At 47.2% G+C, this 25462-nt stretch overlaps 1 protein-coding gene across 1 annotated transcript in view; it reads left to right on the forward strand.

Moving 5' to 3' along the window:
- The window catches only part of ATXN7 (ataxin 7), a 125588-nt gene that overhangs the window by 88918 nt on the left and 11208 nt on the right, over nt 1-25462 (forward strand). Inside the window, exons 6-19 of the mRNA XM_054729486.1 lie at nt 163-422; nt 869-951; nt 5223-5488; nt 6969-7167; nt 7515-7636; nt 11172-12147; nt 12942-13008; nt 14500-14699; nt 18665-18728; nt 19198-19235; nt 19909-19997; nt 21192-21368; nt 22270-22504; nt 24746-24961. Of these exons, the coding sequence (XP_054585461.1) occupies nt 163-422; nt 869-951; nt 5223-5488; nt 6969-7167; nt 7515-7636; nt 11172-12147; nt 12942-13008; nt 14500-14609 (2083 nt within the window). The 3' untranslated portion in view covers nt 14610-14699; nt 18665-18728; nt 19198-19235; ... (2 more) ...; nt 22270-22504; nt 24746-24961. The remainder of the gene's footprint in view (nt 1-162; nt 423-868; nt 952-5222; nt 5489-6968; nt 7168-7514; nt 7637-11171; nt 12148-12941; nt 13009-14499; nt 14700-18664; nt 18729-19197; nt 19236-19908; nt 19998-21191; nt 21369-22269; nt 22505-24745; nt 24962-25462) is intronic.

Raw genomic sequence — 25462 nt, forward strand, 5'->3', positions numbered from 1 at the left:
TGAGGTTTCTGCTCGGTCCTAACACATGGCCACACGGTGCCTCTGGGAGCCTCGCTGTGTGCAGTGCCTGGTAGATCAGGCTTTCCCTCCCCCCTCTGGCTCGCTGTTTACCTGGGGCCTCTGGGCACTCAGGTGCTGGTGTTCTCGCTTCCCCTACCACAGCATGACGCCCTCTGTCAAAATGGAAAAGCTTCATCCGAAGATGGATGGTACACTACTGAAATCTGCGCTGGGGCCAACCTGTCCTGCTACTGTGAGTTCCTCAGTCAAGCCTGGCCTTAACTGCCCCTCAATACCAAAGCCAACCTTGCCTTCACCTGGACAGATGCTGAATGGCAAAGGGCTTCCTGCACCGCCCACTCTGGAAAAGAAGTCTGAAGATAATTCCAATAACAGGAAATTTTTAAATAAGAGATTATCAGGTAACTTCACATTTTCTCTGTCTTAATTGGCCATTCTTAAGGGAGCAAATGTACTGCTGTCTGTAAGTCCTCTTTTTAACACTGGTCAGCTTCAGCTTTAGGAGGGATTTCCGTGAGCAGTGTGCTTGGCCTCCTCGAGGTTGGGTTGAAGTGCATGTGTGTAGCCAACGTAAAAGTAGCTTTGGAGTGGCTTGTTTCTGAATGGAATAGTGCAGTAGGGCTGACTCACGCAGTCTGTCTCCTGTTGTCTAGTGGCAACAATCCTCACTCTTCGTGCCATCACTGCTTCTTTGTAGTGCTCACACATTGGGTATTGTATACTTACTGATTATGTAGATTTTATCCGAGTTATAATTTGTTTTTGAGATTTCTCCTGTTTTCTTGTTTACAAAATAAGAGGAGTGTTTGGTGAGTCCATTGTAATTTCTGTGTGCTTTTATTGATAGAAAGAGAGTTTGACCCTGACATACACTGTGGGGTGATCGATCTCGACACCAAGAAGCCCTGCACCCGGTCTTTGACATGCAAGGTAGGTGGCCTCCTGGGCCCAGCTGGCCACTCTGGATAGCACGGGGCGTGGGCAGGCAGTCACTGCTCCCAGGTCTGTAGCTGGAGGGGGTCTGACCTGTGCGCTGCTCTGAATTATAAATGAGGGGTAACTTGCTTTCCTGAGAAAGCCTCAGGTTCAGAAAATGTGAAGTTGTTATAAACTGCAGTCTTCAGAGAGGTTTGTGTCCAGTGAGCCGTGCTGGTCCAGAGGAACAGAATGCTTTCCTGATCAGTCTCTTATTTTCAGAGAAATTTAATGTGAGAGGCGCTACACATTACTCTTTAAATTATACTGACTTAGAGCAAGCCCAGAAATTTCATTTTCATATATATAAATATTCTTAAAATCTTTTTGTAAACCATGGTTCTTAAATTTTAAAGAGACACTTTAATATTTTGTGACTTGTAGATAGCTTTGTTGTTCTAGTTGTTGTTGTTTTTTAAATACTAGGTAACATACGATCTAATTTATACGTAAGCTAAGAAAATGTAATGATCCTCCTTCCTGTCCAGACTTTAAAATGCCAGTTTGCTGATGAGAAGGTGGCATGCTGCTGTACAAGGGTTGCTGGTGTAGGGGGCCTCCACACAGCAGTGGACCCGCTACATAAAGAACATGTATGCCTGTTTGCATTTCCCTGGAGAGTGTCTCCAACTACCCTTCAGAAAAAGTCAAGAAGTATTAAGAATCACTGCTCTGAAGTATATAATTTAAAGCCCCTTGTTTGGAGGAGGGGTTAAAAATGATTAAAAAAAAAATTAGTCTTGTTTTCTAAAAGTTAATAAAATTGTTGGGGTATTATTTTAAACTAGAGGCCCGATGCACAAAATTCATGCAAGAGGCTTGGCCCTTGCAGCCCTGGCTGCCTCCGCCCTTGCAGCCCGGCTTACCCTGCAGCCCTGCCCATTGGTCATTCTGGAATGTCGTTCCGGAAGGTCATTTCGCCATCCAGTCTAATTAGCTCTTTATTGTATAGGATGTTGCCAAAGATGGTGTTTGAATAAAAGATTTCAGGCTCCACTCAATCCATAAACAGTGGAGGAATGTTATAATTTCCCCAAAATGGGAAATGTTACTCCTAAGTGGTTCTTATTTCAATTTCAATTTCTAATTTAATTTTAGTATTTTTTTTATATATACTTTTTTATTGATTTCAGAGAGGAAGGGAGAGGGGAAAAAGAGAAACATCAGTGGAGAAAATCATTGATCGGCTGCCTCCTGCACACCCCCTTACTGAGGATGGAGCCCACAACCTGGGCATGTGCCCTTGGCCAGAATTGAACCCAGGACCCTTCAGTCCGCAGGCCAATGCTCTATCCACTGAGCCAAACCAGCTAGGGCTAATTTTTAGTATTTAATTTAAATATCTAATTTAACTTATTATTGTAGATTTTTATCTTACAGCCATAGTTCTGATCTTTTGGGGAAAGGAATTGGTTAAGGGCACCTTTAAATATATCTAATTTTTTAAAAATCACAAATCCTCATCCCTGAGGAAAAAAATATATAAACACATATATATTCTGAATTTTGCATTCTATTTTAGGAGTTGTTAGACATTCCCACTGCAGGCCCACCCCTGAATCTGTAGGTTAAAACTCCTAGCTCAGAACAGATTGCGTATATAATATTAATTGAATGCACACAGTGGTGTGTTGTTCTCTGAAGAGAGCCACTTGAGCGCTCTGTAGGATTCTGTTCCTTTCGGCTGCCCCTGAGGAGCTTGTGAGAGCTTGCCTCAGCCCTGCTCCACATCATCATCGCAGTTCGCCATCCTCTCTGCTTCCTTCGTGCCTACCTTGCTCTCAATCTCTCAGGGTTACGACACCCCTGGTCAGTGAAGGATCCCTGCTCTATCCAACATGTTCTTTTAATCATCTCTGAGGCATGCTGTGAACCAAAAGCGCTATCAGCTCACAGTCTGCCTTCTTCTGAAACCTTATTGATGGGTGAACTGTGGATCCTACTTTTGTCTCCCTTGTTCCTTTTTACATCATGTGTGCCTCCCTGTGTTCTGTTAAGAGAATCCTTACCGACTGGCATGGTGCTGGTCCTATAATAACATTAAGAGACGTCTTCAGCCCTGGCCATCATGAGTGCAGCATAGAGCTGGCAGGAACGCAGCATCTGGGCAGGCCTGCCCTTCCTTTCTTCCTGTGCTCTGTCTGCCAGCGCTTTGCCCTTGGCTGCCTCGGGGCTGGATCTAGTCAGCTGGTGGGCTCACCATGCTGAGTGCCTCAATGCATGCTCCTCACCCTGCCGCCAGGTCTCTCCTGTCGGGGACTTAGAACTTTGTTCATTCTCTGCTGTCAGGGCGTCTGCTGCTTCAACTCCTGTCACTCGTTCCCTGTTGTCTGCCTGCCACCCTCACTGTCCCCTCCTCACTTCCTCATCTGTCCAATGTCCTGTGTAAATGTTTTCTTTGCCTTTCATGCGAACAGATTTCGAGTTCGCTAGCCACAGGACACCAGAGTTTTAGAAAATCAAGGCTTGTTTCTACCCTCATGGGGCTTGCAGTCTAATGAGAGAGATGGAGATTAATCTGATAATCACTCAAGTAAGTGTCACGTTACCAATGATGAGTGAAGAATGGAAGGAGGGCTGTGTCATAACAACCTTCAGTGGGGAGGCTGGGCCAGGCGAGCCTCCTTTACCACAGGAACATGGGGCTGAAATCCCTATGCTTTATGTGAGCAAAGTGTGGTGGGAGAGAGAGGAAGCAACATGTGTGACGGCTGTTTTTTGATATACCAACGGAGCAGGGGCTTGGGTGTTAGAATGTGCATAGCCCGGAAGCCTGTCATGGTCAGTCTTTACCCTGGGAACCCTAGGCAGCCTCCAAAGGATTCTGATGGGGGCTGAGGGCCTCAGATTTGTGTTGGAAGGTTCTTCAGCACTCAGTAGAAATTCTCTTTACTCATCATCTCAGCTGACTTTCTTCACCTGGCTTTTCTGTGCTAAGCACCAGGGGACATTCAGCGATGAGGAGAGGCTGGAGTGACAAGCGTGTGTGTCAGTGACAATATGTATTCCTTTGTTCATTCGACACATGTTGGAGGGCCATTATTTTTATATACTTGGTTTTGAAGCATTTATTGAGGGCCAGGTGCTGGTACAGCGCTGAACAGAGTAGGGCCTGTCTTTAATCAGGGTACTTTCTTGGAGATTTATTACACACTAAAGAAAATTAAGTCAAAATTTAACAAGAAACTAAGCACATTTATCTACCTGCCAGGTTAGATTTGGGGCATGCACAGTTTTCAGTGTATCTGAGGAGGAGGTAGATTATATTATTGAATTTCAAAAGGACAGTAGAAGCCTAATTCCTCTTAAACCATTTGAATTGTAGCAAACATGTAGACCGGTAGATCAACACATTTATATAATGTGTAGAGCCATGGACATGAAGTATCATTTGCAGTATTTTGTAACTAGAGAGAAGGAAATATGTGGGTGAATTCACTGATCCTCTGTATCTCTTCTCCTGTTGGCCTTCTAAGACTTTACGTGGTCTCAGCAGCCCATCTCCAGGGTCCTCTGAGCCACTTTCTCTTTACATGGCATCTTCGTGGCAATGGAGAAACAGTTGTGCTGTTTTTACTCTCTGACACTTACTAAAAGAGGACTTTTTGATAGATTATGGAATAATTGTTTCTTCCCTTTTAACATTTAAAACTCTAAATGGCCCCAAGAGGGATTTTTCTAATGGAGTTGGTAAGAGCCCCAGTAAAGGAATTAATTGTTACTGTCACACCTGCTGGTATCTACTGTTTGCTGCTGAGTGGCACAGTGAACACCCCTTTCTTCTTGTGGTGGAAATGACATCACTAAAGTCTCATCCATGTGGAGCCTGGAATACGTGCCTCTCTTCTAGCTAAAGAAAAAAGATCATGCCTGGCCAGTGTTGCTCAGTGGTTGAGTGGCAACCTATGAACCAGGAGGTCACTGTTTAATTCCCAGTCATAACACATGCCCAGTTGCAGGCTTGATCCCCAGTGGGGGGCGTGCAGGAGGCAGCCAATCAGTGATTCTCTCTCATCATTGAAGTTTCTATTTCTCCCTCTCCTTTCCTCTCTGAAATGAATAAAAATATATTTTAAAGACAAAAGATCAGCTTATCAAATGCTGAGCAGCCTTTGACTATGCCAATGTTCCAGATTACTTTTTTACTGGGAATGATGGTTTTGGATATATGATAGAAAAATATTCTTACTGAGGTACCTCAGTTTCTATATTCTTTTGGTCTGCAGACACATTCCTTAACCCAACGGAGGGCTGTCCAGGGTAGAAGAAAACGATTTGATGTGTTATTAGCCGAGCACAAAAACAAAACCAGGGAAAAGGAATTGATTCGCCATCTGGACTCTCAGCAATCAACACAGCCTCTCAGGGACCCGCATCTCGCCCCTTCTAGAACTTCACAGGAGCCACACCAAAACTCTCACGGAGTGATTCCTTCCGAATCAAAGCCTTTCGTAGCTAGTAAACCTAAACCTCACACCCCCAGTCTTCCAAGGTAAGCCAAGCTTCCCATCTCTTTCTTCCTCCTTCCAAGAGCAGACTGGAGACCCTGTACGCCCAGTGTGGTCATGATGTCCAGGGATGTCCATCAGGCTCACTCTCAGAAGATGAGATGGTTTTAAATTGGGTTTTACTCTAAGGGGGGAAAAATGTTTAGTTCATCATTGGGCTTTTCTTGGCCCAATGCAAGCAGCAAAGTAAAGCGAGTATTATCTGCTCCTGCCCGCTCAGTGTTACATGTCTCTTCAGCCCACTGAGCAGGTGACACTCGGGTCCTACCTGCAGGTTAGTGGCTGGGACATTTCCCACAGCTTTGGCAGCAATTTCCCATCCATTTGTCTCGCTTCTTGCAAAGTGCAGCAGTGCGAATCCCTTGCTGGGCACATTCAGCCTCAGTTTTTTTCAGCATCCATTTATCAACATACTTTTTTCATTCATTCATATGGGGCTTTGGCCTAAACATGTATTAGGCATGTTAGCCATGCCCTAAGCCATGGATCAGAGTGTTTTACTGAAAACTTATCGTACCTGGGCCTCAGAGACAGTGCTGGACTGCATGTATGTATGTCTGTGCCTGCTACTTAACCAAGTTGAAGTAAAGGACTATATGCCCAGTTTCCTGAGCAAAGGAAAGAGAATGGCACAGAGAAGGAGGCCTCCAGTGGTGGCCATGGGCAGCGAGGGCTTCTGCCTAGGAATGTGCCAACGTTGTTGCCATACCCTGGCTTTCACACTCACATGTCTGAGCCTTGAAATTGTCGCATGAGGGGTGGAAGTGCCTCCCTCATGGAAACCCCAGTGTGAGCTTGAGCCTACCCCCACATGAGCCCTGTGGTTTCTGAGCAACACTGTGTCAGGGCAGTTTAGGAGGCTCCCGGAGTGTGGCCAGGTCCCGCCAGGAGTCCTTAGAAAAGTCCTTCCTTTGGCCATCTTCTCAATGAAGTTTTTCATCTAAAAAAGTAAACTTAATTCTAGAACCACCAGACAGGGAGGAAAAACCCATTGCTGTCTGAGTAGCAGGCTCTCAGGTCGCTTTTTCACATAAAGTAGTAATGCTACCTAGTCATTTTATCACCTCCTTCCCTCTTAGGTTATTGTAGAGCATTTTGTCATTCATTGCCTTAGTAACCCAGATCCAGGTGACATTTGAAGAGGAATCAAAGGAAGGTTCTCTCAAATTCCATATACACTTTCCCTCCTTTGGGGAGACTAGGAGGAGAACCTGAGCTCCCACGTGGCAGTAGAAAGGAAAGCTAGTTAGAGGTCACTTGGGCTAGACCTGGCAGACAGCTGCATGTGACATCCCGCAGTTCAAGGGAGAGGGTCCTGCACTCCCGGCCACCTGCTCAGGTTTGCCCCATGCGAGGGGTGGCCCCGGCCCCCTAGGTGGTTTTGGATACGTTGTTGTATCTGAGTTAAGGCGGCTGATTCCCAGACGTGTGATCTGATCAGTGCTGCACTTTCTGCTCACCAAGGCCTCCAGGCTGCCCTGCTCAGCAAGGTGGGAGTGCCCCCACTGACCCTCCTCCAGTCCATGAATCTCCACACCCTCCCCTGCCTGCCACTGAGCCAGCTTCTCGGTTATCCAGTGAGGAGGGAGAAGGCGATGACAAAGAAGAGTCTGTTGAAAAACTGGACTGTCATTATTCAGGTCATCATCCTCAGCCAGCATCTGTAAGTTCCACATCCACCCCACGTCGATCCTCCCCACGCAGCAGGGACGAGACACTGCAGGGGGGCGCGCCAGGGACCTTGGCATGCCCGTACGCGCGGGATGCGGCAGAGGTGTGAGAGCAGCTCAGAACAGGGTGCCCCAGAGGTGGCATGCACTGTGTCCTGGGACGTCTCATGCTTCTCCCTTTCTCTCCATGAAACTCAGGGCCAGGCATTGTCACGCTCATACTTCACAGCCTATGGTGCTCAGAGTAAGCTTCTTGTGGTAGCTTCAGGCCTGCAGGAGAGACCCTCCCGGGTGCCACTGTCCGAGGTAGCAAGCTTGGCGCCTGTGCTCTTTCTTTCAGTTTTGCACATTCGGGAGCCGGCAGATTGGAAGAGGCTATTATGTGTTTGACTCCAGGTGGAACCGGATTCGCTGCGCCCTCAACCTCATGGTGGAGAAGCATCTGAACGCGCAGCTGTGGAAGTGAGTGCCTGTCTCACTGCCTCTGGGATGGGTGGGGGACTGGCCCTTTATCTCTTGTGGTACTAATTTAATGAAGATACGTTTATCTAAATGAAAGCGTGGCCTTTGAGTAGCCCTAGAAAAAGGCCCCTTGTCATTCATTCATTCACTCTTTCAGCAAATATGCCTTGTTCTGGGTGCTGGGGTTCCAGGCTCAGGTATGGAGCCCTCATTCTGGTTGGTGAAGAAACAAAAAGCAATAAACAGAAACTGGAGACAGGTGATAGCTTGTCATAAGAGAGGTAACCACTAGCACTGAGAGCTCACTGTATGCCAGGCAAGGTATTAAATATATTTAATGATCACCATTTGCTTTGCCAGGTGACCTCCATTATCTCCATTTTACAGATAATGAGACTGAGAAATGAGGTCCCACAGCAGGTTAGTGGAAGGGCCAGCATTTGGACCCAGAGGCAGTGTGGTTCCAGGCAGAGCTGACATGGAAGACAGAGCAGGCCAGGCCTCAGGAAAGGCCCTCTGAAGAGGCGGGCCCTGATCCTGAACTGAGGTGGCTGGCTGAGGCATGGGATCGTGGGGAGGAGAGGGTGCCAGGTGGAAAGGACCTTGTGTGGGAAGTCTTGAGTCAGAATGGACTGGGATTCATTTGAGAAAGAGCAAGGAAGCGAGCCTGGAGTAAGACCAGGTCTGAGAGGCCGCAGGGCCACATGGCGGCCCCTGCTCCGAGTGCAGTGGCGCTGCTGCAGGTTTCAAGTGGCGGAGCTGGTGTGCTGGTCTTGTGTGGCATTTCACATGCTAGTGTTTCCCAGGTGGGACTGCAGGTGGAAGGAGAGTCCACGCCATCCCTAAAGGGCTTCTCTGGTGCTGTAGTGGTCACTGTCCATGGTTACAACCTCAAAGCAGATGGCCTTTCTAATGTGGACCATCTCCCAAGCTCTTCTGACCTGGGAACCTCTTTCAGGGGAGCATCTTGGGAACCAGTGTTTGCTGGTACCTAGTTTGGAAAATAGTGAGCCTTGCTAAAGGGAGCTGGCCTGTAATCCACAGGCCATCCCGAATTTCCTGTTTGGGCATCATTTACTAGTGCCTCCCTGAATGGACTCTGCCAGGACATCGATTTGCCTCCCTTAGTTTCCTAGTAAAGTTGAGTGAAGCCCACATTTACAGAACTATCTCCATGCTCATTAATAGGACTTGCATGGGTTCACGTAGGAAACCAGAGCCATGTCACTCTGCTCTCTCTCCCGTGTGTCTTCCTGGTTCTTAGGCGATAAGAGACTCCTCTTCCTTCTTTATGACGTACCTGAAGCTCATTAAACGGTGGGTATTGTCCTCCTAAGAGTTTAGAGGGGTCTTAAGAATGCTTTATCTTCAGAATATGGGTAAGTGGATTATGGGATTAGGCCAGTGGTTTGGGTGAAAGTTTTAGTTCCTAGTGGCTGTGTGGAGAGGTTTTCCTCTCCGCTGTGAACTTCCGAAGAAGCAGGTTCATGACTTTGAGTTTGTTCTCTCTCTCCTTCTCCCCCCCTCTTCCCATCCCCACATACAAACATTTGTTTGTTTTTAAGAGAGAGGGAGCGTTTATATTTTTTGAATTTATTTTTACTTATTTCAGGGGTGAGGGGGAGAGAGAGAGAGAGAGAAACATAATGATGAGAGAGAATCACTGATCGGCTGCCTCTTGCACGCCCCCTACTGGGAATCGGAGCCTGCAACCCGGGCATATGCCCTGACCGGGAATCGAACCATAACCTCCTGGTTCATAGGTTGATGTTCAACCTCTGAGCCACACCATCCAGGTTAGATAAACGTTTTTATTAGTTGCTTCTATATCATTGCAGTTCATTTATGCAAACACAAGTCAATATGCCATATTCTTTTTTTGTTCTTTATACAAATGGTAATGAATGACTTAACAGAGCTTTTAAGAGAGAAACCAGTAATGTAATCCAGGGAGAGCCACAAACCCCTCCCCCTCCACACACACACCATGCTTTTTCATTTCCCAGGACTTGGTCCAGCAGCAGCCTGTTCTTTAGGCTCTGACTTTCTCAGCCACCTGGTGGCCATGAGAAGCCACTGCAGGAGCCACTGTACTTCATTGAGAACAGGGCTTCTCAAAGGTGCTGGGACCTTGTGGGGACACAGATGATCCCGATGAAGTAGGTATGGCGTGGGCCTAGGGCCTCAGCTTTTGTACTGAGCTCTCAGGTCATGCCAGGCGCTGTCCTCCATGAGAGCACAGGGAGAGGTGCAGCTGGTTTCTCAATCTTGAGTTCATGTTGGGATCTCCTGATGTCGGCCCCACCCCCATGGACTTGAGAAGCACCACCATGGCTGTTTCCTGGAGAGCCACATATTTTTTTAATTGATTTTGTAGAGGGAGAGAGAAAGGGAGAGAATGGGAGAGAGAAACATCGGTTTTGTGGATCCACCTATTTATTCATGCATTCATTGGTTGACTCCTGTATGTGCCCTGACTGGGGACCAAACCCACAATCAAGATGATGCTCTAACCCATTGAACCACCTACCAGGGACAGAGTCACACTCCTGAATGGGAGTTTTAAAGCTGCTGCAAACACTTGCCATCATTAGTTTCTTTTATTAGTAATTATAGTTCTTCTTTAAAAGCATGTGGAAAGCTTGGGCAGCAGTCTAGCCAACTTTCTCACTTGAAAGATGAGGGAGCCAGTCGGCCAGGGCTGCCCGTAGAGCCAGGGGCAGAGCAGTCCTGATGCTCGCCACCCATCAGGCCACTTTCGGGGCAATACCTCAGTGCTTGCTCTGCCATAGGGGTTTTGAAATGTTGGTGCTGTCACATTTTAAAATCAGAGCCAAAATAAAAGGGGCCTTCCTGTTTTGACTATTTAAGTGACTCCTGTCCCCAAATAAACATTTTGCCCAGACATCATTAACAGAATACACTGTTTCAGCACTGTGACTCGAAGTCCCAAGACTTGGGGCTGAAGCTCATAGCGTCGTTCAGGCCAGTAATTCGGGCCAGCAGTTGTTATTACTTAGCTGTTACTACCTTCCTCACTTGTTAATTCTCTCGACGTTCAAAGCCTTCTGTGTTCCCGGCACTGTGCTGGCTCTGCTGTCAGTGGTGAGTAAGCTGTGGATGGCTTCATACGCAGAGGGTCAGACAGTGATGGGCAGTCACACAGTGGAACCAGCGTCCGGGACAGAGCAGTGGGAGTCCCTGGATAGGTTTCCTAAGAAGGTGATGGTGGACTGAAACGAAAGGCGGAACAGCAGTTGGGGTAACAGTGTTCTAGGCAGGAGATATGGGAGTATTACATCATGGCCTATTTTCAGAACAATTGACAGCTGGAATCAGGGCACTGGGGGGTGGGGACATGGTGTGAAGCTGGGCGGTAGCAGCTGGGAGGCACACGGGACCTGCGAGCCCCAGGGAGAAGAATGAACCTCTGACAGCAGCGTGCCTCTCAGCCCCAGCGATGCAGCGGTGACTGTCTGGAAGTGTCCAGGAGGGGCCATGCTGACCAGGACTCCCTGACCTCTCCTTTCTGCAGGAAAATCCCACCAGTGCCCAGTACCACGTCACCCGTCTCCACCCGTGTTCCTCACCGGACAAACTCACTGCCCACATCCCAGTGTGGGGCCAGCTGTCTGGCAGCAGCCACCATGTCTACATCCCCAGCTCTGCTCTCCTCCACCTGCAGCTCCCCAAACAGCAAATCGGTACCAGCTCACGGAACCACACTAAATGCACAGCCTGCCGCGTCCGGGGCCATGGACCCCGTGTGCAGTATGCAGTCCAGACAAGTGTCCTCGTCCTCATCCCCGTCCACGCCCTCTGGCCTCTCCTCGGTGCCCTCCTCCCCCCTGTCCAGGAAACCTCAGAAGCTGAAGTCCAGCAAGTCTTCAAGGCCCAAGGAGTCTTCTGGGAGCAGCACTGACTGTCACACCAGTGGCAGCCGGACCAGCGGCACCTCAGGGAAGAAGCGCAAAGCTGGTTCCCCACTGTTAGTTCACTCTGCCTCCGCCGCTGCCGCCGCCTCTTCGTCTCATTCCATGGAGTCTTTTAGGAAGAACTGTGTGGCTCACTCGGGGCCGCCCTACCCCTGCACAGTAACATCTTCCCACGGCATCGGCCTCAACTGCGTGACGACTAAAGCGAACTCGGTGAGTGTCCGGCACGAGCAGTCAGGGAGGGGCGCCCCCGGAGGTAGCCCTGCCGAGTCCATCAAGAGGATGAGTGTGATGGTGAACAGCGGCGACTCCACGCTTTCCCTCGGCCCGTTCATCCACCAGTCCAGCGAACTGCCCGTCAATTCCCACGGCGCTTACTCACACTCGCACACTCCTCTGGACAAACTCATAGGAAAGAAAAGGAAGTGCCCGCCTGGCTCGAGCGGTGTCAGCAGCAGCAGCAGCAGCAAACCCACTAAGGTTGCCAAATTGCCAGCCATGAACAATGTCCATGTGAAACACGCAGGCGCCAGCCCAGGGGCACCAGGACTGACGAGCAGTTCCTTCCTTCATCAGGTAAGAAGCAGGCTGGGAGCCATCCCCTCCCTTGACATCTTTCTCCAGCATGGACACCTGTGTGGTTGGGTTGGGTGGTTTGCCTATAAATAGAATGTCTAGCTTTCTGATATCTTTTAAGAAAAGGCAAAGTTGTGGCCATATAAAGGTAAAACAGGCTTTTCTTTTGCCAAAATTTCTGATGACCTGGATGCTGCCCCTGGGACAGGAAGCCTCGGCAGTGCATTTCAGCAGATAGGGCCATGGAAACCATTCTGTGTGACAGCAAGATCCCTCCCCCAGGGAGCGGGGTGAGGGGAGGGCAGGCCGCGGGGTCGCTGTTCAGGAAGGAGGCAGGCTGTTTCCTGGAGAGCAGGTCCTAGTGTGCTCCTTGGAAGGAAGCTGGGCTGACATCACACTGACCTGGAAAGGGATGATCTAAATTTTAAAAAGAAAGCTTTTAATATTTTTACATCAGAGAATGTTACATTTTCTGGTTTAACACGCTCTGTATATTTTCCCCTTCCTCTTTTCCAGGGAGGCAGAAAAAAACAACATAAGTATGAGCATAGCAGGAGACTAAACTCTCCTAAATTCATAGATTAAAAAGAAATCTGACAGTGGCGGAGTTGTGCGGAGTGGCTGCGTGGGTGTTGGATTCTTAATTAACCGTGGCTTTCTGGCTTACGCTGTCTGTCTGTCCCCCACCCTTCCACCTGTCACTTCTCTCCTGGCCTGCTCGCCTGGAGCCATTCCTCCAGCCTCCTTTGCTCTAACGTTCAGCTCATCTCTCATCTTGTTGTTTCATGCATCAGGATATCGCCTCACCTTGCTCACGAGCAGGAATTTCAGCAGCACCATCCCAGAGCCCTGATCTAAAATGTGAGGCTCTTTGTTTGTTTGTTTTTTCCTGCCTCACCTTCAGAACCTAACTCAAATGCCAGGTTAGGACTGTTCCAGAAAATACCAAGGAGTTTCTTACTGTGATACAGTTTTCCCCAGTGTCTGTGTGAATTAAACTCAGTGCCAAAATCATGGGGGAAATAATTATCCATGAATTTAAATAGCAGCTGCTTGAATTCTTCTCTTTGAGCCTGAAATGCTCCTGAGCTGTTTGTGTGTTGTTTGGCTCTTTGAGCAGGGGTCCCGGACAGGTGACGCTGTGCTTGTACTCCTTGGTTCGTAGTTACTGCTTACGTGTAGTTTATAAGCACAAAACTGCAGTGCAGACACCTCAAGAAATGGTGTACCCACAGGAGGGCTGTTCCACTGTGTGGCGGTGCCCACTCTGTATTCCTGAGTACAGTCTGCCTTCATGGAGACGTGGCCGCAGACCTCACGCCCCCAGGGACAGGAAGGTGCAGCGAGCAGCAGCGCTGGGACAGGAGTGGAAGCCCCATCTGCTGCTCTCGCTAACTCGTTACCATCTTCAAGGAGATACTGCAGTGTGAGAAATTTGGCCACTTTTTAAAGCTATATTTGTTTTTTAAGCGAATAGAGCCCACACAGGCTAAGTTTGCTGACTCTGATTTCCACCATCTCGGGGGGCTGTCCCAGTAGGACAGACAGCCTACATTTCCATTCTGTTCTTTAAATTCATTTCGACAACTTTGTATTTGAGAATGATTTCCTCTGTGCCGTGGATTACTTTTTATTATGCTGCACAGATGCTATTGGGACCCATGGCTAGAAATCAGAGGATCTGTGAACCCCAAAAAAGTATTGTATGTTTTTATGTCTGTGCTCATTTACTGCAAGAGGAATCCTTTCATCCAAATCTCAGAGGGACCCATGACTCCAAAATCCTTTAAAGAACGCTGCTCTGAGAAAAGTAGCAATCTGGCCTCGTTGTTCCTCATGGAGCGGACCTTAAAGGAGAGATGACCGAGCTGGGCGAAGCCCCTACACCAGGGAACGATGCGGTGGCTCATGCTGGGAGCCCAGGAGATGGGGCTCCCCTTCTGTTCACTCCCCAGCATGGGCTCTACTCTGTGTGAGTTTTCACACCTGTGTGGGCTAGCCCAGCTGACCTTGTTCAGCTCTCATGACAACCTGGAACACCTTCCAGGAAAAAGAATCAGTAAATAAAGCCAAAGGCAAACATGTGAACTTTTTCTCTAAGCTAGAAACACAGTGGCATCTCTTCCAGTTTTAGTTTTCTAAAACTTGGTCTTTCAAAATGATTGTGCCCAAGAGTGCTGATGGTTTTTGGAAGCTAAGACCAAATTCTTTAGCTGACTCCTGGCATCCCCAGTCAGCGCAGAGCAGACTGTGGAGGCCTCGGCCTGGAACGTTCTCATTCACGTTGGGATAGCACAGTGTACAACTGCTCACTTCCTTTTCCATGTTTTCCCACCCCCTCTCTTTTGAAAGCCAAAGACACGTCCCTGACAACTGAAAATAGCTCGGGGAGGAATAGCCCGGACACTTTTGATGACAAGTTACACCTCCACTCAGCACTCTGGACTCCGCGATGCCTTTGAGTCTGTTTTCCCAACCTCCTGCCGGCCTCAAGGGTGGAGCTCTGCGGCTGTTGTTTTAACGAGGAGTTCCCTGAAGCTATGTCTGTAGCAGTGAGTACTCAAAAGGACACTGGATCAAGTTCAGCCACCGAATTGCTTCTATCAGTGTTAAAGTGGTCTGGACTACTCGTTACCAATCTGTGAGAAATTTTTGTGTTGTTTTTTAACTTGCAGTATATCATGGAGCCACTCTTCGAGTAGATTGGCTGGGTGAAAGAATGTTCTGGAACATTACTGTAGACTTGTCTCTCTCCCTCCTCTCCCCACCCCAGTTCTTTTTTACACTGCCCTCTGCAGGTCACTGTAGCCTTTAGGCACCTTAACTGGAGACACCTTCCGGAGGGGAGACAGCACGCTCCCCTGAGCAGCTCCCCTGAGCAGCCTCCGGAGAGGGAGATGAGAAGGGCCGCTGTCATTGGGTTGTAACAGCGGGGTTCCAGGAACGGGATGTGGGTGTTAGCACCGGGACACAATAGCCTGTATTTTGCCCAGCATTGTGCAAGTAATTTGGGATAAGAAACTGTCTGAAGTTTCTAACTTACAGACTGGTTTAAAGTAGTGATGCCCAGAGAGCAAGCGTACACCATTTTAGAGGCTTACTTTTCATGGTACAAAAGCAATCTCTGTGATTTTTTTAAAAAGAAAAATGCAATCTAGTTTTGATAATGGAAAGCCAAATTTGAGGAGGGTGGATAAAAATCACTAGGGGAAAATTTTTTCCAAGATTTCCAAAGAGGTGAAATTTTTCTATCCTTCAGGTCTTCATGATAAAACAGTCTGGCAGATTGGGTTGGTTGTCTTTGCCCAGTCTCCTGTTTTCCAAAAATTGCCTTTATAAAGTGAAATTATCAGGATGCAGCAGAAACTGTCATTCACAAAGTCATTAATAGACTTAAATGTTTTCAAGGCCCTCTCTGCACTACCCTCTCTCCCCCTCGGACGCTGCCTGGGAGGAAGGTAAACTACCGCTCTGAGCGCTCTCCACACTGTGTGTGCACTCCCCCTGCCATCATAGAGGTGTGTTTGGATGCACTGGGATGGGGAGCAGGCGTGCAGGGTGGGGGAGGGGGTGTGAGTAGTGTGTGCACATGCCCAACACCCTCTTCTCCTGGGACTCATGCCGGCCATCTTCCTGAGAGCGCTTCAGAAACCTTCCAGCATACTTTTTCTAGTACCCCAGCCCAAAAGAAGGAGCTTAATATGTTAAACATCATTGCTTAAGAATTCGGGGGTAAGTTGGAGTTGCTTAACAGGTGGTTCCACCACCACAGCTCCTGAAAGGAGAGCCAGGCACCTGTGCTTAGCAGAGTCACGAAGTTGCTGAACACAGGGTACATTTCCTGCCCGGGGCGTGCCCGCCCAGCAGGGCTGTCCTGCAGCCCTTCCTCCCTGCAATTCTTGGGTTTCTTCTGTTTCAGGGACTTTCAGGTCAACAACAGGTGGAATGAATAAATACTTGGTTACCAGCCTAATAATGTGAATTGCTACAGAATTAATCTTATTATGTAAGAAAACAAAAACTTTATGCAGATACTTTAGCTATAAATTGATGTAAAATACTGATTTTTTAAAAGGATGGGGAGAAGAGTATCTTATTCACTCTTTATGCAATCAATCAGTAAATGTTTTTTAAATGATGCTATGGGAAAGCTTAGTAAGGAGAGAGCCTGGATGAGCCAGTGCGGTGTGGTCAGGACAAATCAGTCTGGTGGTTCCATCCCAGTGGAGGGAGAGGAGGTGAGAGGGAATCAGAACGTACTTACTTGATTCCTTGGTGACAAGTGCAATGGGGTATGGGTAGAATTTATTTTCAGAGCCAAGGGGACTTGATGGTTATAAATAAAGTTGCTTTTAGCAATGGAATTTATAGACAGATCATGTTGTTCCGAAAGATGTGAATAGGATCCACAGTAGCAAGTTGGTTTAGAATAATGTAGATATATCTAGATTAGCAGTGTTGATCGTTTGATTTCTTAGACTGATGTTTTAATTGGATTTTATTATGTTTCCCGATAGTACAAAGAGCATCGGGATTAGGAAATTAGCCATTTTGGATTCTGCCTGCCACAAACAAGACATATTCTAAACAGTGCTATTAAATTTTAGACTGTTGTTCAAATATTTTATTTTCTCCTACAGCTACTTTTTATTATGAACAGTTAAGACCATTTAAAACACAGGAGTACAAGTATTTTTTTGAATTAAATTAACTTGCAAAAACCAAATTTGTAGTGGTTGGGTTGTTTCTAGACAGACTTTGGTATCAATTTAAAACCAAGATAATTTTTATATTCTTTCCAATAGAATTTCATGACAACTCCTGCAGTTTTCTTAACCGAAAAAAAAAGTGCTGCAATGATGAACAAAGAATTATACAAAACCTACTTTTGTACCTTTATTTTGGAATTTCTTGTTCTATTATAAATATGGAAGTATCCCTATCTCAGAAGACATATTTTGTTAAAAATGAATTGTACATATTTAAATATGTATTTTTGCACAGGTCTTTTTTTCTGATATCCTGTTTTGGTACAATTGAGATCATCTAGTATTTATTTATTAATTAATAAAAGTAAATACCTTTTTATAATTTGAAGTGGTTCACTGCCAAGCCAGTAGTTGTAGAACCTGCCTCCTCTGCAGTTTAAGGGATGCCTCTGTCCTGTGAACGTCTTTCTGTCCCTTTAACGTCTCGGGAGTGGATTCAACCCATGAAGTGGGCATTGCTTCTCCCTAGTTGCCTGGCTTCCCGATAGACGACATGTAACTAAGTGACACACTGCTTTTCTTTTGTTTTATGTGAGAGAGAGAATGTGTGTGTATGTGTGTTTGTATGTGTACCCTCTGAGCACACGTGTGTTGGTATGTGATGTGGTTTAAAACTAATGGAAAAAAACTGAAAGTGCCTGAACCTAGTTTTAAGCTTAGACAGATTCTCTTTAAAAAGACTTGAATGTTCAGTTGAACTTTTGGAGTTTGTTTTTTCCACCTAAATACTGTGTCTAAAAATTTAGGAGAGGAGTTGAAAACCACCAATGCTGGTCATTTTATAAGGTATTTTAAATTAAGACTTGTTGGTTCACCATAATTCAACTGGTGGTGGATTGCCCAGTGGCACCAGGGGTTACAAAACGTTTCGTCAGCCAGCAACTTACATGACTTGTCCATTTTGTTACTCACTCATGAAATATTGAGTTTAAATAGAATATTTAAATTTTTTGTATTCCAAAAATGTAATACAGAGTACCTCTGAGAACATTGAAAAAAAAATGTGTAATTTGAAAAATGTAATTTATAAAGGCAGCTGTCTTCCTGCGAGTTCTGTTGCCAAGGAATTCCTGATATCTCTCATTCTGTCCTGGGGCAAATGTTGGGCTTTGGAAAATGATTGTTTAAACTTCCATTGTTTAGAAGAAAGTAATCATTTTTACATTTTGTGCAAAACATTTTACATTTTCATATCATTAAATGAGCACTACATACTGTCAGGTGAATGTGAGGCTTGAAAGCATTTTGCTGTTTTTTGAGCTTGGTCATAAAAGCAATCTCCTGTGTTAAATGTGTGACTAGTTTGGTAATTGTGCACAGAATCAAGAGCATCTCAGCTGGACTTTGTGTTGGCTGCTGTATAGAATAAGAACAAATGTCAAGGGATAGAAATTACTTTGGATATTTAAAAGAGAAGAAATATATAGTCTATTTGTTTTGTAACAAGTTTCTGTAAATAAAATAATTTATACTATTTATAAGAAAAAGTTGTGCTTTGCTTTATGAGAAATTAGTTTGTGGAACAAACATGTTGCTAATCGGGCAATAAAATTAGGACTTCTCAATAAATAAGGTTGGCTGCATGAACTATTTTACATGTTTTTGCCTCGTTGTGATGCTAAGCCCCCTTTGTCAGCACAAGCCAGGTATTCCTAAGGGCCTGGGATACTTGCATTCTTGGGCTCAGAGCTTTGCCTTGGATAAAGTGATAACTAAACAGTGAACACGACTGCCTTCTTGCCCTGCAGGTTTGTCAACCAAGGGGAGTTGATCAAGGATTGAGAGAGACATCCTACTTATACTTGTTTTTATGTAAGTTTGATGGCACATGGTCAGTTTGGGTTTAGAGGTAAGTTTTTTTATCCAAAGCTGATATGGTCTCTTCCTTGTCTTTATTTATTTATTTATTTATTTATTTTTTATTTATTTATTTTTATGTAAATGTTCTGATTTTTATATATAGGCAATTTTTATTTTTTTTAGATTTCTTTATTAAGGTATTACATGTGTCCTTATTCCATTACCCCTCCAACCCCCCCATTCATGCCCTTACCCCCCTGTTGTCTGTGTCCATTGGTTAGGCTTATATGCCTGCATACAAGTCCTTTGGTTGATCTTTTCCCCTTACCCCCACCCTCCCCTGCCTTCCCTGAGGTTTGACGTTCTGATCGATGTTTCTCTGGATCTGTTTTTGTTCATCAGTTTATGTTGTTCATTATTTTCCATAAATGAGTGAGATTGTGTGATATTTATCTTTCTCTGCCTGGCTTATTTCACTTAGCATAATGCTCTCCAGTTCCATCCATGCTGTTGCAAATGGTAAGAACTCCTTCTTTTTTACTGCAGCCTAGTATTCCATTGTGTAGATCTACCACTGTTTTTTAACCCACTCATCTGCTGATGGGAACTTAGGCTGTTTCCAAATCTTAGCTATGGTAAATTGTGCTGCTATGAACATAGGGGTGCATATATCCATATATCCTTTCTGATTCGTGTTTCTAGTTTCTTGGGATATATTCCTGGAAGTGGGATCACTGGGTCATATGGGAGTTCCATTTTTAGTTTTTTGAGGAAACTCCATACTGTTATCCTACTTGTCTTTACATGCTGCTTTTATTGGTGCAACACAAGTGCATTTTAGTATTACTCAAAGGAGAACATAATCTGTTATCTCTAGAAACTGGTCAGTGTTATCGTTTGCAAACAAATCATTCTAATAAATTATAGATTATTTGTGTTGTTTAAAATGAGGGAAGAACCTGATGTTTGTCTGAAGAAAGTGTCCTTTCCTTACGTGAAGAAGTCAGGCTGGCTTCGAGCCCCCTGCGCACAGACTTCCCATTCCCTCCTGAGCCAAGCAACTCCTCCCTGCGTTCCTGAGAAGCTCCCTGTGCACAGCCTCTTTCACCTGGGTGTCCCCCTTAAACTTCCTGGGAAAAGATTCAACTCCTCAATCTCTCACCCTTTTTTTCTTCTATTCCCTCCCTTACAGGTGAACTAAGGAAAGCAAGAAACTGTCCCCATTCAAGGAAGGGGCTGGTAGTTTTGGATCTTTGTGTGTTGGGAATTCACAGCAGAAAGGTAGGTGAGGTCATTCTGGCCAGAGGACGCGAGCCCAGCAAGCCCAGGTGTGAAGACGTGTAGAACAGAGAGTAATTCGGGCGCAGTTCACTGGGAGGGGTGATAGGGTTGGAGAAGTGGGCGCCAGATAGTGAAGGACCTTAAATGTCATTGGGCCTTCATCTTAGGAACATACCGTTTAACCAAATGTAACTATCAGAGATTTTCGTAGTCCCAGCATTGTGCAATTGCCCAAATCAGAGAGTTAAAGCACTTAAATCTCCCTTTTTCTTGCATTTTCATTATCTTTTGCCTTAAATTTGTCTTTACGCTTCTCTCTCTCAAGTCCTAATCAAAAAGCTCCCCCTAAACCAAGCCTAAGGTCTCCCCCTTCTTGCCCCACTGTCTAACAGATGTCTTTCTAATAAATCCCCGCTCCTGTCGCTGATGGAAGCTATTACATTAGTCGTTCACCTTGTAAGGCTGTAGGTGACTTAGGTATCTGTTCTTATTTTTCACAACCTGCAGTATCCAAACCCTTCATTTTATACACGGATGAAAGGAAGGGCATCGCCCTTGGCCTCCTGGGCCAAAAATCAGGGCCAGACCTCAGGGCGTTGCCTATCTTTCTGAACAGTTGGATCCCACCGTTAGGGACTGGCCACCTGCCTCTGGGCTCTGGGAACAGCGGCCCTTCTGGCCCAGGAAAGCCAGACAGTTACCTTCTCCCAGCCAGTGACGGTCTACCCCCATGTGCACTCTCAGAACTCATCTCCACCAGAGCCACCCTCTTCCTTCCCCCTCCGGACTCCAGGCCCTTCACCTCACCCTCCTAGGAGCTCCCATATCACCTTATGCCACAGCACTTCCCTGAACGCAGCTACCTGGCTCCCACTTCCACCTGCAGGTGACAATGAGCATCACTCAGGCCCAGACCTCCTAGATTTTGAGCAGCCTTATTTCCCACACATCACCGATGCACCTCTCCCAGAGGCAGTGGACACCTGGTTCGTAGATGGCAGAGCCCACACACACAGCGGTCAATGCCATTGTCTCCCACGCCCAGACCATAGATTCAGGGGCCCTGCCCCCAGCACCTCCTCACAGAAGGCAGAATTTACCACCCTGACTTGAGCATTAACTCTAGCAACTGGACAGATATCAATATCTATACTGACTCCCTTCTGCCTTTCACATCCTCCTCTCACGCTACAGTCTGGAAGGAGCAGGGCTTCCTCACAACCAGAGGGTCCCTGACCACCAACACCAGCTTCATTCTCAAGCTCCTTCACGTAGCAGCAGGACTCCACAAAGCAGTCGCAGTGACCCATTGCCAGGGCCATCAATCTGACAGGACTCCCTGCCCTAGGGAACAACAAGGAGGACAGGGAGGTGAGAAGGGCAGCCACACATCAGTGTGCGGAACCCCAACTCCTAGGTGTCCCCACTCTTCACCCCTCCGGCACCACTGCAGGAATGTCCCAGCTCACAGGCGGGAGCTGCTTGGGAAGCGCCTGGCTCACTGCCATCCTAACCCAGATCCACAGCTCCCTCCACGTAGGATATCGGCCCTCCTTAAATCCCTTCAACCCCTAATCCCGTCACCAGAAGGCCACACACCTCAAGCTCGTACACAGCCAATGTTCTACTTGCTCTCAGACCTCTCCCCAGGGGGCTCTCAAAATGCCCCATCTTCCCCACTCACCAGGCCAGAGGGCACGTTCCCGGTCAAGATCAGCAGGTTGATTTCATACACATGCCCCCTGTAAGGCCTTTCAAGTGTCTACTACCCTTTGTAGACACTTTCTCTGGGTTGTAGAAGCCTTTCCTTCCACCCAGGAAAGGCTACCGAGGTGGGTGAGGCCCTCGCTGAACATTCTGTTCCCGCTCTGGCCTGCCCACCTCCCTACAGTCGGACAGTGGTCTGGCCTTCATCTCTAAAGTCGCCCAAGGGGTTGCCACTGCCCTGCAGATCCGCTGGTGCCTACACATCCATAGCCATCCTCAAGCCTCTGGCAACATCAAGAAAATGAACTCACTCCTGAAGCAACACCTCACTGAGTGTGGAGGCCCAAGAAACCTGTACACCCCACTTCCCTTTGCCCTCATTCACAGTCAGTCAACCCCCCGAGCCCTCCATCCTCGGCCCTTTTGAGCTTATGTATGGCAGACCCTTCCTACTGGGAACCTTCCAACCTCCTCTGGCCCTTTGGGTCAGCTCCCTCCCCTCAGCCTCCCTCACCGACCCGTTCTCCCCAGGCGTCCCCCTGACTCTCCCCTTGGTCCCCACCAGAGCCAGAGATGGAGTGTTCCTCCAGGCAGCCTGCAGCATGGGGACGCTGAAGCCCAAGTGGACAGGCCCACACTGGCTACTCCTGGCCACACCGACGGCAGCCCAGCTGCGGGGATGTCCATTCTGGGTCCACTCCTCCAAGTTGAAGAGGGCCCCTGTACCCCAGGCTCCACCCCAAGCAGCTTGTATCGGAATGTCAACCTCAGACTGACTGACCTTAAATTCCTGAGGAACCGTAAGCCTCGGACCCTTACCCTAAACCCCTATGAGCCAGGCTTTCCCCATCACCCCTCACTGTCCTGTCTGTGCTGGTCCCTGTCTCTCAACCCCGCCCCGCCCACCAGCCCCCGCCCTACTCAACGACCTACCACAGAACAATTCTATGATCTTACCTATTCTTACTCGAAGTCCCCGCTCCTCTTGGTCCCAGGACTGAACACAGTTGCCGACCTTCTGTGGGATTGTTATCTTTAGGGCGATTTCGTAGACTTTTCTTGGGACCAAATAAACTTCTGGCTAGAAGTCAACTCCGGATTAACTTAACTAGAATTTAGCCTGGGGGCCCTTACCCTTCATTCTGGCCAGTAGTACTCCTCAGGACCTTGTCATTTTTTTGTTTTTTATTTTTTGTTGTTGTTGTTTTTTAAATATATTTTATTGGTTTTTTTAAGAGAGGAAGGGAGAGGGATAGAGAGTCAGAAACATGGATGAGAGAGAAACATCGATCAGCTGCCTCCTGCACACCTCCTACTAGGGATGTGCCCACAACCAAGGTACATGCCCTTGACCGGAATCGAACCTGGGACCCTTCAGTCCATAGGCCAACGCTCTAACCACTGAGCCAAACCGGTTAGGGCCATTTTTCGTTTTTTAATGCACCATTGCCTTATACATCTTGTTGGAATTGCACCCATCGCTGTTAGAGTCTGCAATAACCACCCCTCTAAGCCTTCTCCTCTTATTGTCTACCCCATACCTCTTAAATATCTCCTAAGTCCTCACTCTCTCTCTCGAACCCTCAACCTAACACATCACCTCCTGAACACCACCAACCCCACTCTCACGCAGGACTGCTGGCTCTGACTTCCCCTCATCAGCTAGCAACACGGCATCCCCAACCCTCCTTACACGCATGGGCCAACTCCAATCTGTCCTTCCATTGTAAGATATATGGGGGGCCCCTGTACCAGCTCATGCCTCAACGAACTTTATAACTTCCAAATCACAGAATGACCAGAACACTCTCAGGCAGAGCTGTTCAGTTACTCCAGTCATATTAAACCACATAACTGAACACTCGTCCAGCACAGCCCCCATCTTAGGACCAGTAACAACCACACTGTCCAAGCATGTCAGGCACCTCTGCATCAGCAGAACACTCCCTGCAGGAAAGGTTAGGACATCGTGACCAACGCTTACGCAACCTTACTCAGCCTGCAGCCTTCCTCGGCTGGGCTAGCTATTTTGTCACCCAAACGGCCCCTTTCCTGAAACCCATTCGATTCTCAGCCTGGCCCATCATCTCAGTGACCTTCCCAACAACCTATACCTCCTGCCCCCTTTGCTGCATTAGCTACCCTGGCAGAGTTACAGTTCTTATAACTTTTCCATTCAACTAGTACCTGCTGCTCTGATTATCCTGGGGAAAGAAGCAGGGCAAAAAACAAAACAAAAAAACCTGTTACCTAAGTGGGTTGATGGATTGATATAATGGAGTCAACTGTCTAAATTTCTAACTAAACCTTTTTTTGGGGGGGAGCAGGGATGATTCCACTCAATCTTTAATCAAGTAGGGACAAATACACACACAGACACACACACACACAAAATCTGCAGTTTTAAGGGCAAAGGGAACAGATAAAAGAGAGGAAATTTTAGCCCTGGCCAGTGTGGCTCGGTTGATTGGGCATCTTCCTGCGCACGGAAGGTTTGCCAGTTTGATTCCCTGTCAGAGCACATGCCCAGGCTTCAGCTTATTCCCTGCCAGGGGGGATACAGAGAGCAGCCGATCGATGTTTCTCTCTCCCTCTCTCCCTTACTCTCTCTAGAAAAGAAAAAAAATTTTACAGGAAACTCTCCCCTTCCCCTTAGGTTTTCCAGACCTGTTGTAGCTTCACTGAAATTTTCTGAATAAAGAATTAAGGCAGGTCGCTATACAGAGAAACTGCTGGCATTCTTAGCTAGTGAAGAATTACGGCAGAATAGCCCATACTTCTGAGTCCCAATCATGGTCCAAGAAAGCATATTCTGATTGTAGCAACTGACCAGCCAACCCAGAGTTCACTTAGTTCAGTGGCTAGAAGTCAGAACTGTTGGCTGTATGCTTCCATCTCCTTCCCTGAGCAAAGGCCCACGAGTGGTCCAAGCTGGAGAGTTTACTCTTCCCCTAATGTGTGAGTCCCCTCCTCCTGCTCCACTGAACTGGCCCTGGAGCAGGAGTCAGTGCTGGAGGCTGAACCTTTTCTTTCTGTTTCAGATTCTGAGAATTCTCTCTGACAAAGGCAGTGAGAGGGAAGTGCCCCGCCTCTGACTCCACCTTCGCAAGCCTGCTTTGTTCCCACGGCGGCCAGGAATACTGCTTCTGAGCGTCTTGCATATAGCCATGCTAATCATTAGAGGAATTCAGCTTGTGGCTTGAGTTCTACAAAACAGTCCTTTACCAGAGAGTGCCTCTCCGAAGGAGATAAGGGAGGTATGTACAAAAATGACGATTGTTTATCAAAGATTTGCAGGAGCCTCCTGACAGGACTCACATCAACTAGAGTCAACAGACTAAGAACCAAGTTTCACAACCTTGCTCAGACCTCTGCTGGAGCCCAGATGTCTGTGGTCCTCCATCACCTCTTGCCCCTCCCCTTTTACCTTCCACTGACACAAAAGAACTCTGAGTTCTGTACTTTCTTCACATGGTTCTTCAGGAGCCCATGCTCCCTCTTCTTGGCTCGATGGCTTTCTGAATAAAGTCGCTTTTCTTGCCCCGGCACATGGTCACTCGACTGAATTCTGCCGTGCAGCCGGCGGGACGAGGTCGGCCTGAATTACAGCACAGGCACGCCACGTGTATATCCCATGTCCGGGCTTCACAAACAAGCCCGTCCTCCATGACCCACGGAGGAGAAAGCCCAGATGAACCCTGAAGGAGAGGGTATTTGGTGAAGACAGATGGAGAACCCACATAAAGAGGGAAGAATCG

The sequence above is a fragment of the Eptesicus fuscus genome, chromosome 18 (assembly GCF_027574615.1).
Source record: "Eptesicus fuscus isolate TK198812 chromosome 18, DD_ASM_mEF_20220401, whole genome shotgun sequence".
Taxonomy (NCBI): Eukaryota; Metazoa; Chordata; class Mammalia; order Chiroptera; family Vespertilionidae; genus Eptesicus; species Eptesicus fuscus.